This window comes from Procambarus clarkii, chromosome 50 (assembly GCF_040958095.1).
Source record: "Procambarus clarkii isolate CNS0578487 chromosome 50, FALCON_Pclarkii_2.0, whole genome shotgun sequence".
NCBI classification, from domain to species: Eukaryota; Metazoa; Arthropoda; class Malacostraca; order Decapoda; family Cambaridae; genus Procambarus; species Procambarus clarkii.
Window position 1 is genome coordinate 17,582,002 of NC_091199.1, and position 12,817 is coordinate 17,594,818.

At 45.5% G+C, this 12,817-nt stretch overlaps 1 protein-coding gene across 1 annotated transcript in view; it reads right to left on the minus strand.

The window, feature by feature from the left end:
• Positions 1-1,737: 1,737 nt before the first annotated feature.
• LOC123772735 (uro-adherence factor A-like) overlaps positions 1,738-12,817 on the minus strand; it is a 50,278-nt gene continuing 39,198 nt past the window's right edge. Inside the window, exons 5-13 of the mRNA XM_069303687.1 lie at positions 6,496-6,900; positions 6,001-6,198; positions 5,551-5,856; positions 5,110-5,460; positions 4,318-4,812; positions 3,598-4,092; positions 3,049-3,300; positions 2,725-2,922; positions 1,738-2,634 (exon numbers count right to left, since the gene is read on the minus strand). Of these exons, the coding sequence (XP_069159788.1) occupies positions 1,738-2,634; positions 2,725-2,922; positions 3,049-3,300; positions 3,598-4,092; positions 4,318-4,812; positions 5,110-5,460; positions 5,551-5,856; positions 6,001-6,198; positions 6,496-6,900 (3,597 nt within the window). The remainder of the gene's footprint in view (positions 2,635-2,724; positions 2,923-3,048; positions 3,301-3,597; positions 4,093-4,317; positions 4,813-5,109; positions 5,461-5,550; positions 5,857-6,000; positions 6,199-6,495; positions 6,901-12,817) is intronic.

Here is a 12,817-nt window from a genome sequence, read left to right on the forward strand (position 1 = left end):
TGAGTGTAAACAGCTGGGGTTGAGTGTAAACAGCTGGGGTTGAGTGTAAACAGCTGGGGTTAAGTGTAAACAGCTGGGGTTGAGTGTAAACAGCTGGGGTTGCGTGTAAACAGCGGGGGTTGTGTGTAAACAGCTGGGGTTGAGTGTAAACAGCTAGGGTTGAGTGTAAACAGCTGGGGTTGAGTGTAAACAGCTGGGGTTGAGTGTGAACAGCTGGGGTTGTGTGTAAACAGCTGGGGTTGAGTGTAAACAGCTGGGGTTGAGTGTAAACAGCTGGGGTTGAGTGTAAACAGCTGGGGTTGAGTGCGAACTGCTGGGGTTGAGTGTAAACAGCTGGGGTTGAGTGTAAACAGCTGGGGCTGAGTGTAAACAGCTGGGGTTGAGTGTAAACAGCTGGGGTTGAGTGTAAACAGCTGGGGTTGAGTGTGAACAGCTGGGGTTGAGTGTAAACAGCTGGGGTTGAGTGTAAACAGCTGGGGCTGAGTGTAAACAGCTGGGGTTGAGTGTGAACAGCTGGGGTTGAGTGTAAACAGCTGGGGTTGAGTGTGAACAGCTGGGGTTGAGTGTAAACAGCTGGGGCTGAGTGTAAACAGCTGGGGTTGAGTGTGAACAGCTGGGGTTGAGTGTAAACAGCTGGGGTTGAGTGTGAACAGCTGGGGTTGAGTGTAAACAGCTGGGGTTGAGAGTAAACAGCTGGGGTTGAGTGTAAACAGCTGGGGTTGAGTGTGAACAGCTGGGGTTGAGTGTAAACAGCTGGGGTTGAGTGTGAACAGCTGGGGTTGAGTGTAAACAGCTGGGGTTGAGAGTAAACAGCTGGGGTTGAGTGTAAACAGCTGGGGTTGAGTGTGAACAGCTGGGGTTGAGTGTAAACAGCTGGGGGTGAGTGTGAACAGCTGGGGTTGAGTGTAAACAACTGGGGTTGAGTGTGAACAGCTGGGGTTGAGTGTAAACAGCTGGGGTTGAGAGTAAACAGCTGGGGTTGAGTGTAAACACCTGGGGTTGAGTGTAAACAGCTGGGGTTGAGTGTAAACAGCTGGGGTTGAGTGTAAACAGCTGGGGTTGAGAGTAAACAGCTGGGGTTGAGTGTAAACAGCTGGGGTTGAGTGTAAACAGCTGGGGTTGAGTGTAAACAGCTGGGGTTGAGTGTAAACAGCTGGGGTTGAGTGTAAACAGCTGGGGTTGAGAGTAAACAGCTGGGGTTGAGTGTAAACACCTGGGGTGAGTGTAAACAGCTGGGGTTGAGTGTAAACAGCTGGTGTTGAGTGTAAACAGCTGGGGTTGAGTGTAAACAGCTGGGGTTGAGAGTAAACAGCTGGGGTTGAGTGTAAACAGCTGGGGTTGAGAGTAAACAGCTGGGGTTGAGTGTAAACAGCTGGGGTTGAGTGTAAACAGCTGGGGTTGAGTGTAAACAGCTGGGGTTGAGAGTAAACAGCTGGGGTTGAGTGTAAACAGCTGGGGTTGAGAGTAAACAGCTGGGGTTGAGTGTAAACAGCTGGGGTTGAGTGTAAACAGCTGGGGTTGAGTGTAAACAGCTGGGGTTGAGAGTAAACACCTCACAGGAATGGTAGTGCGGCAGCAGCTGTATAAGGGGAAGTGATGTGGTTGTTCATAGAATGAGAAGAGCGGAGATAAAGTCACATTGAGGGACACTATAGATCACGTGGGGAGGTGTGCCAGGGAGCAGAGTGACCAATAATAACACGTAAAGGTATGAGAAACACAGTTGATAACACGCATTCAAGTTCGCCGGGGGTTATTACTGCCATTTTGGTAATTATATTGACCGTTGACGTACATGAGGACATCCTTGAAGACAGACTGGTCCTTGAAGATAGACTGGTCCTTGAAGATAGACTGGTCCTTGAATACAGACTGGTCCTTGAAGATAGACTGGTCCTTGAAGACAGACTGGTCCTTGAAGATAGACTGGACCTTGAAGACAGACTGGTCCTTGAAGACAGACTGGTCCTTGAAGATAGACTGGACCTTGAAGACAGACTGGTCCTTGAAGACAGACTGGTCCTTGAAGACAGACTGGTCCTTGAAGAGAGTCTGGTCCTTGAAGGCAGACTGGTCCTTGAAGACAGACTGGTCCTTGAAGACAGACTGGTCCTTGAAGAGAGTCTGGTCCTTGAAGAGAGTCTGGTCCTTAAAAACAGACTGGTCCTTGAAGACAGACTGGTCCTTGAAGACTGACTGGACCTTGAAGAGAGTCTGGTCCTTGAAAACAGACTGGTCCTTGAAGACAGACTGGTCCTTGAAGACAGACAGGACCTTGAAGACAGACTGGTCCTTGAAGACAGACTGGTCCTTGAAGACAGACTGGTCCTTGAAGATAGACTGGTCCTTGAAGACAGGCTGGTCCTTGAAGATAGACTGGACCTTGAAGACAGACTGGTCCTTGAAGACAGACTGGTCCTTGAAGACAGACTGGTCCTTGAAGACAGACTGGTCCTTGAAGAGAGTCTGGTCCTTGAAGGCAGACTGGTCCTTGAAGACAGACTGGTCCTTGAAGACAGACTGGTCCTTGAAGAGAGTCTGGTCCTTGAAGAGAGTCTGGTCCTTGAAAACAGACTGGTCCTTGAAGACAGACTGGTCCTTGAAGACTGACTGGACCTTGAAGACAGACTGGTCCTAGAAGACAGACTGGTCCTTGAAGAGAGTCTGGTCCTTGAAGACAGACTGGTCCTTGAAGACAGACTGGTCCTTGAAGACTGACTGGACCTTGAAGACAGACTGGTCCTTGAAGACAGACTGGTCCTTGAAGGCAGACTGGACCTTGAAGACAGACTGGTCTTTGAAGACAGACTGTTCCTTGAAGATAGACTGGTCCTTGAAGAGAGTCTGGTCCTTGAAGACAGACTGGTCCTTGAAGACAGACTGGTCCTTGAAGACAGACTGGTCCTTGAAGACAGACTGGACCTTGAAGACAGACTGGTCTTTGAAGACAGACTGGACCTTGAAGAGAGTCTGGTCCTTGAAGACAGACTGGCCCTTGAAGACAGACTGGTCCTTGAAGACAGACTGGTCCTTGAAGACAGACTGGACCTTGAAGACAGACTGGCCCTTGAAGACAGACTGGTCCTTGAAGACAGACTGGACCTTGAAGACAGACTGGTCTTTGAAGAGAGTCTGGTCCTTGAAGACAGACTGGCCCTTGAAGACAGACTGGTCTTTGAAGACAGACTGGACCTTGAAGAGAGTCTGGTCCTTTAAGACAGACTGGCCCTTGAAGACAGACTGGTCCTTGAAGACAGACTGGTCCTTGAAGACAGACTTGCCCTTGAAGACAGACTGGTCCTTGAAGACAGACTGGCCCTTGAAGACAGACTGGTCCTTGAAGACAGACTGGCTCTTGAAGACAGACTGGTCCTTGAAGACAGACTGGTCCTTGAAGACAGACTGGCCCTTGAAGACAGACTGGTCCTTGAAGACAGACTGGCCCTTGAAGACAGACTGGCCCTTGAAGACAGACTGGTCCTTGAAGACAGACTGGTCCTTGAAGACAGACTGGTCCTTGAAGACAGACTGGACCTTGAAGACAGACTGGTCCTTGAAGACAGACTGGTCCTTGAAGACTGACTGCTACTTGAAGACAGACTGGTCCTTGAAGACAGACTGGCCCTTGAAGACAGACTGGTCCTTGAAGACAGACTGGTCCTTGAAGACAGACTGGTCCTTGAAGACTGACTGGACCTTGAAGACAGACTGGTCCTTGAAGACAGACTGGTCCTTGACGGCAGACTGGACCTTGAAGACAGACTGGTCCTTGAAGACAGACTGTTCCTTGAAGATAGACTGGTCCTTGAAGAGAGTCTGGTCCTTGAAGACAGACTGGTCCTTGAAGACAGACTGGTCCTTGAAGACAGACTGGACCTTGAAGACAGACTGGACCTTGAAGACAGACTGGTCTTTGAAGAGAGTCTGGTCCTTGAAGACAGACTGGCCCTTGAAGACAGACTGGTCTTTGAAGACAGACTGGACCTTGAAGAGAGTCTGGTCCTTTAAGACAGACTGGCCCTTGAAGACAGACTGGTCCTTGAAGACAGACTGGTCCTTGAAGACAGACTGGCCCTTGAAGACAGACTGGTCCTTGAAGACAGACTGGCCCTTGAAGACAGACTGGTCCTTGAAGACAGACTGGCCCTTGAAGACAGACTGGTCCTTGAAGACAGACTGGTCCTTGAAGACAGACTGGCCCTTGAAGACAGACTGGTCCTTGAAGACAGACTGGTCCTTGAAGACAGACTGGACCTTGAAGACAGACTGGTCCTTGAAGACAGACTGGTCCTTGAAGACTGACTGCTACTTGAAGACAGACTGGTCCTTGAAGACAGACTGGCCCTTGAAGACAGACTGGTCCTTGAAGACAGACTGGTCCTTGAAGACAGACTGGTCCTTGAAGACTGACTGGACCTTGAAGACAGACTGGTCCTTGAAGACAGACTGGTCCTTGACGGCAGACTGGACCTTGAAGACAGACTGGTCCTTGAAGACAGACTGTTCCTTGAAGATAGACTGGTCCTTGAAGAGAGTCTGGTCCTTGAAGACAGACTGGTCCTTGAAGACAGACTGGTCCTTGAAGACAGACTGGACCTTGAAGACAGACTGGACCTTGAAGACAGACTGGTCTTTGAAGAGAGTCTGGTCCTTGAAGACAGACTGGCCCTTGAAGACAGACTGGTCTTTGAAGACAGACTGGACCTTGAAGAGAGTCTGGTCCTTTAAGACAGACTGGCCCTTGAAGACAGACTGGTCCTTGAAGACAGACTGGTCCTTGAAGACAGACTGGCCCTTGAAGACAGACTGGTCCTTGAAGACAGACTGGCCCTTGAAGACAGACTGGTCCTTGAAGACAGACTGGCCCTTGAAGACAGACTGGTCCTTGAAGACAGACTGGTCCTTGAAGACAGACTGGCCCTTGAAGACAGACTGGTCCTTGAAGACAGACTGGCCCTTGAAGACAGACTGGCCCTTGAAGACAGACTGGTCCTTGAAGACAGACTGGTCTTTGAAGACAGACTGGTCCTTGAAGACAGACTGGACCTTGAAGACAGACTGGTCCTTGAAGACAGACTGGTCCTTGAAGACTGACTGCTACTTGAAGACAGACTGGTCCTTGAAGACAGACTGGCCCTTGAAGACAGACTGGTCCTTGAAGACAGACTGGTCCTTGAAGACAGACTGGTCCTTGAAGACTGACTGGACCTTAAAGACAGACTGGTCCTTGAAGACAGACTGGTCCTTGAAGACAGACTGGTCCTTGAAGACAGACTGGTCCTTGAAGAGAGTCTGGTCCTTGAAGGCAGACTGGTCCTTGAAGACAGACTGGTCCTTGAAGACAGACTGGTCCTTGAAGAGAGTCTGGTCCTTGAAGAGAGTCTGGTCCTTGAAAACAGACTGGTCCTTGAAGACAGACTGGTCCTTGAAGACTGACTGGACCTTGAAGACAGACTGGTCCTAGAAGACAGACTGGTCCTTGAAGAGAGTCGGGTCCTTGAAGACAGACTGGTCCTTGAAGACAGACTGGTCCTTGAAGACTGACTGGACCTTGAAGACAGACTGGTCCTTGAAGACAGACTGGTCCTTGAAGGCAGACTGGACCTTGAAGACAGACTGGTCCTTGAAGACAGACTGTTCCTTGAAGATAGACTGGTCCTTGAAGAGAGTCTGGTCCTTGAAGACAGACTGGTCCTTGAAGACAGACTGGTCCTTGAAGACAGACTGGTCCTTGAAGACAGACTGGACCTTGAAGACAGACTGGTCTTTGAAGACAGACTGGACCTTGAAGAGAGTCTGGTCCTTGAAGACAGACTGGCCCTTGAAGACAGACTGGTCCTTGAAGACAGACTGGTCCTTGAAGACAGACTGGACCTTGAAGACAGACTGGCCCTTGAAGACAGACTGGTCCTTGAAGACAGACTGGACCTTGAAGACAGACTGGTCTTTGAAGACAGACTGGCCCTTGAAGACAGACTGGTCCTTGAAGACAGACTGGACCTTGAAGACAGACTGGTCTTTGAAGAGAGTCTGGTCCTTGAAGACAGACTGGCCCTTGAAGACAGACTGGTCTTTGAAGACAGACTGGACCTTGAAGAGAGTCTGGTCCTTTAAGACAGACTGGCCCTTGAAGACAGACTGGTCCTTGAAGACAGACTGGTCCTTGAAGACAGACTGGCCCTTGAAGACAGACTGGTCCTTGAAGACAGACTGGCCCTTGAAGACAGACTGGTCCTTGAAGACAGACTGGCCCTTGAAGACAGACTGGCCCTTGAAGACAGACTGGTCCTTGAAGACAGACTGGTCCTTGAAGACAGACTGGTCCTTGAAGACAGACTGGACCTTGAAGACAGACTGGTCCATGAAGACAGACTGGTCCTTGAAGACAGACTGCTACTTGAAGACAGACTGGTCCTTGAAGACAGACTGGCCCTTGAAGACAGACTGGTCCTTGAAGACAGACTGGTCCTTGAAGACAGACTGGTCCTTGAAGACAGACTGGCCCTTGAAGACAGACTGGTCCTTGAAGACAGACTGGCCCTTGAAGACAGACTGGTCCTTGAAGAAAGACTGGACCTTGAAGACAGACTGGTCCTTGAAGACAGACTGTTCCTTGAAGATAGACTGGTCCTTGAAGAGAGTCTGGTCCTTGAAGACAGACTGGTCCTTGAAGACAGACTGGTCCTTGAAGACAGACTGGTCCTTGAAGACAGACTGGACCTTGAAGACAGACTGGTCTTTGAAGACAGACTGGACCTTGAAGAGAGTCTGGTCCTTGAAGACAGACTGGCCCTTGAAGGCAGACTGGTCCTTGAAGACAGACTGGTCCTTGAAGACAGACTGGACCTTGAAGACAGACTGGCCCTTGAAGACAGACTGGTCCTTGAAGACAGACTGGACCTTGAAGACAGACTAGTCTTTGAAGAGAGTCTGGTCCTTGAAGACAGACTGGCCCTTGAAGACAGACTGGTCTTTGAAGGCAGACTGGACCTTGAAGAGAGTCTGGTCCTTTAAGACAGACTGGCCCTTGAAGACAGACTGGTCCTTGAAGACAGACTGGTCCTTGAAGACAGACTGGACCTTGAAGACAGACTGGTCCTTGAAGACAGACTGGTCCTTGAAGACAGACTGGCCCTTGAAGACAGACTGGTCCTTGAAGACAGACTGGTCCTTGATGACAGACTGGTCCTTGAAGACAGACTGGCCCTTGAAGACAGACTGGTCCTTGAAGACAGACTGGCCCTTGAAGACAGACTGGTCCTTGAAGACAGACTGGCCCTTGAAGACAGACTGGTCCTTGAAGACAGACTGGTCCTTGAAGACAGACTGGTCCTTGAAGACAGACTGGTCCTTGAAGACAGACTGGACCTTGAAGACAGACTGCTACTTGAAGACAGACTGGTCCTTGAAGACAGTCTGGTCCTTGAAGAGAGAGGCGGAGGACCAGAGGGATGAGGTGAGGCTCCTGCACAGTACAAGGCCTGAGAGTAAGTACATGAAGATCAATGAAGTTGACTTTGTTAATTAACAGTAAGTGTTGGTACGCCAAGCACCAATGGGTCGCGTGTCATTTCATAAGACACCCAACAGTTGGAGAGGCGGGGGACGAGAGCTGAAGCTCGGTCCTACAAGCTATGTTTAATTAGAACATGCAGGAATTTTCCATTACGACATAATTACAACCTTTTAACGCCGTTAATATTGTGTCTCCCTATGAAGCCCAGAAGTATTATTACATCAACAAAATTATATACACACTCTATATATATATATGTTTTAGATAAATAGTGTATATATGTTTAGATAAAGCACTTATAGCAGTGTATATACACAGAGTTGACCTTAACCTGTACTATGTTCAGGTTAAGGTATACCTGCAGGTTGGTCGGTAAGCTCTTGTGACAACCATTAAGGCTAACGCCACATATGCTATTTCCGTGGTCATAATAACCTTCTATCAAGTGTGAGGCCACACTAACCCTCCCACTGATGGAGGGCCTCACCAGCTCTCCCTCTCACGGGCCCAACAACACCGCCTCACACGGGGAGCTTCAAGCCACACTCTCCTAACACCGACCAGCCAATTGAGTGTAAGATACGGGATAATCACATGTAATTAAACCTTCGAACTCCAGCCACAATTGAGACGCGTCCGGTACTCCGGCGCTCATTATATAGATGACACAAGAGCGTCGCGTGATGCCACCCACCTATTTGGTCGCCTCCATCTGACTAAAAACATTGCCTAGGTGTGTTTCTTACCTTCCACTTTTGTTCAGTGAAAACTAAATATTTCTGATTAATGGTATTGAGGAACGTTCTGAGTGATCGCTGGTGAAATGGTTTGAGTACTGTGTAGCCGGAGAGGGGAATTGGGGACCATTTTAGCTCTGTTTCATCTATATAAATAAAAATGGAAATGTTCGTTTGTTCAAAATCATTATCGATTGCTTTGAAATTTTCACACAATATTCCATTCGCATCCGAGCGGGTTTTTATATACATACTATATTGATGTTTGTCACGGAAAAAAACATGTTTTTTTGAAAAACTGTGTTTTTCATGTGAGAGAAATCTTTGAAACCTCTTCACCGTTTCCTTTGAAATTTTGACACAACGTTGCATTCGAATAGGCGCATATTTTTATATACCTACTATATACATGCCTCACCTGTGACAGGGAAAAAAACATACTTTTTTAGAAAAACAGCGCCATCTGTTTGACATAGGAGCAACACGCGCATTTATCACCTAAAGTTCTTCACCTGTTTCTTTGAAACTGTGACACAACGTTCCATTCAAATATGCAGGTGCTTTAATATACCTACTATATAGATGACACACCTGTGACAGGTAAAAACATTTTTTTTTAAATAGCGCCATCTTTTGCATGTAATAGCAACATAAACGCTATTCTAATTATGTTATGGCCCCAAAAAATGAGATGATTTAATAAAATACCATGCCCAAGATTACCACCGGAGCGCCGTCGGGTTGATGGGCAAATAGCCTCAGCTACCATCATCATTTCTACTGTCGTGATGGTCGAGCAGTCTCCTGTGCACCAGTAGCATAGTGCTCCTGGTAGAATGTGTTCGAGGCACTACTGGGGTGTGGAGTTTTCAGATGCATATATGCCTGGGGACCATTCAGGCTTGTTCGCATACATATATATACATATATATATATATATATATATATATATATATATATATATATATATATATATATATATATATATATATATATATATATTTATATATATATATATATATATATATATATATATATATATTTATATATATATATATATATATATATATATATATATATATATATATATATATATATATATATATATATATATATATATATATATATATATATATATATATATATATATATATATATATATATATATATATATATACATATATATTAGTATATTTTGGTAGCAGTCTTTCCTATAGATATATATTATTAAATATGACCGAAAAAGTAAGATTAATAATTCTAACACGAATTTTCTCAATCTTTCGTACATTTCTTTTCACTGTTGGTGGTAATTCAAAAATCAATACTCCAAAATTCATTTTTATTTCTAGTCTGACGCGAGACTTGAGCACGTTTCGTAAAACTTATTACATTTTCAAAGACTTTAGTTACACATACACAACTGAATAGAACTTACACATCTCCGATTTGTTTATATCTACATTTGAGTGAGGTGGATGGGGTGAGGTGGTATTTAATAGGGTATTAAATTCATCAACACAAGACAGAACACGAAACAATGGGTATTGAATACAAGTGATTGTAGAAAGCCTATTGGTCCATATTTCTTGATGCTTCTATATTGGAGCGGAGTCTTGCGGTGGGTAGAATATAGTTGTGCATTAATTGGCTGTTGATTGCTGGTGTTGACTTTTTAATGTGCAGTGCCTCGCAAACGTCAAGCCGTCTGCTATCGCTGTATCTATCGATGATTTCTGTGTTGTTTACTAGGATTTCTCTGGCGATGGTTTGGTTGTGGGAAGAGATTATATGTTCCTTAATGGAGCCCTGTTGCTTATGCATCGTTAAACGCCTAGAAAGAGATGTTGTTGTCTTGCCTATATACTGGGTTTTTTGGAGCTTACAATCCCCAAGAGGGCATTTGAAGGCATAGACGACGTTGGTCTCTTTTAAAGCGTTCAGCTTTGTGTCTGGAGAGTTTCTCATGAGTAGGCTGGCCGTTTTTCTGGTTTTATAGTAAATCGTCAGTTGTATCCTCTGATTTTTGTCTGTAGGGATAACGTTTCTATTAACAATATCTTTCAGGACCCTTTCCTCTGTTTTATGAGCTGTGGAAAAGAGGTTCCTGTAAAATAGTCTAATAGGGGGTATAGATGTTGTGTTAGTTGTCTCTTCAGAGGTTGCATGGCGTTTCACTTTCCTTCTTATGAAGTCTTCGACGAAACCATTGGAGAAGCCGTTGTTGACTAGGACCTGCCTTACCCTACAGAGGTCTTCGTCGACTTGCTTCCATTCTGAGGTGTGGCTGAGAGCACGGTCGACATATGCGTTAACAACACTCCTCTTGTACCTGTCTGGGCAGTCGCTGTTGGCATCGACTAAGACTTTTTGCTCGATGGTACCCATGTAGAAGTTTGCAAACAGGACACCTAGGGGAGAACCCATGGCGACCCCATCTACTTGCTTATACATGTGCCCATCCGGGCTCAAGAAGGGTGCCTCTTTAGTACAAGCTTGGAGTAGTTTCCTTAGAATATTCTCTGGTATGTCAAGAGGAGTACAGGCTGGATAACGATACACTCTGTCGGCTATAATCCCGATTGTTGCGTCCACAGGTACGTTGGTGAACAGTGATTCTACGTCCAACGAGGCTCTTATCCCTGTGGCCCGTGTGCCCCGCACGGAAACTACTCCAAACTACTTCCTATTCTAAGGAAACTACTCCAAGCTTGTACTAAAGAGGCACCCTTCTTGAGCCCGGATGGGCACATGTATAAGCAAGTAGATGGGGTCGCCATGGGTTCTCCCCTAGGTGTCCTGTTTGCAAACTTCTACATGGGTACCATCGAGCGAAAAGTCTTAGTCGATGCCAACAGCGACTGCCCAGACAGGTACAAGAGGAGTGTTGTTAACGCATATGTCGACCGTGCTCTCAGCCACACCTCAGAATGGAAGCAAGTCGACGAAGACCTCTGTAGGGTAAGGCAGGTCCTAGTCAACAACGGCTTCTCCAATGGTTTCGTCGAAGACATCATAAGAAGCTAAGTGAAACGCCTTGCAACCTCTGAAGAGACAACTAACACAACACCTATACCCCCTATTAGACTATTTTACAGGAACTTCTTTTCCACAGCTCATAAAACGGAGGAAAGGGTCCTGAAAGATATTGTTAATAGAAACGTTATCCCTACAGTCAAAAATCAGAGGATACAACTGACGATTTACTATAAAACCAGAAAAACGGCCAGCCTACTCATGAGAAACTCTCCAGACACAAAGCTGAACGCTTTAAAAGAGACCAACGTCGTCTATGCCTTCAAATGCCCTCTTGGGGATTGTAAGCTCCGAAAAACCCAGTATATAGGCAAGACAACAACATCTCTTTCTAGGCGTTTAACGATGCATAAGCAACAAGGCTCCATTAAGGAACATATAATCTCTTCCCACAACCAAACCATCGCCAGAGAAATCCTAGTAAACAACACAGAAATCATCGATAGATACAGCGATAGCAGACGGCTTGACGTTTGCGAGGCACTGCACATTAAAAAGTCAACACCAGCAATCAACAGCCAATTAATGCACAACTATATTCTACCCACCTCACGACTCCGCTCCAATATAGAAGCATCAAGAAATATGGACCAATAGGCTTTCTACAATCACTTGTATTCAATACCCATTGTTTCATGTTCTGTCTTGTGTTGATGAATTTAATACCCTATTAAATACCACCTCACCCCATCCACCTCACTCAAATGTAGATATAAACAAATCGGAGATGTGTAAGTTCTATTCAGTTGTGTATGTGTAACTAAAGTCTTTGAAAATGTAATAAGTTTTACGAAACGCGCTCAAGTGTCGCGTCAGACTAGAAATAAAAATGAATTTTGGAGAATTGATTTTTGAATTACCACCAACAGTGAAAAGAAATGTACGAAAGATTGAGAAAATTCGTGTTAGAATTATTAATCTTACTTTTTCGGTCATATTTAATAATATATATATATATATATATATATATATATATATATATATATATATATATATATATATATATATATATATATTTATATATATATATATATATATATATATATATATATATATATATATATATATATATATATATATATACATATATGAAATGCTATGCCCAAGATTACCATCCGAGTTGCTGTCGGGGAAGTGGCTCAAATAGCCTTGGCTATCACTTCCTTTTGACGGCCGTGATGGTCAAGTGGATTAAGGCGCCCTGTAGTTACCAGTTGCATTGCTCCTGGGAGTATGGGTTCGAGTCACTTCTGGGGTGTGAGTTTTCATTCGCATATAGTCCTGGGGACCATTCAGGCTTGTTCGCATTTGTGTTCCTCACGTGTGCCCCAAAGAATGAGGTGATTTGGTGAAATGCTATGCCCAAGATTACCATCCGAGTTGCCGTCGGGGAAGTGGCTCAAATAGCCTCGGCTATCACTTCCTTTTGACGGCCGTGATGGTCAAGTGGATTAAGGCGCCCTGTAGTTACCCATTGCGTTGCTCCTGGGAGTATGGGTTCGAGTCACTTCTGGGGTGTGAGTTTTCA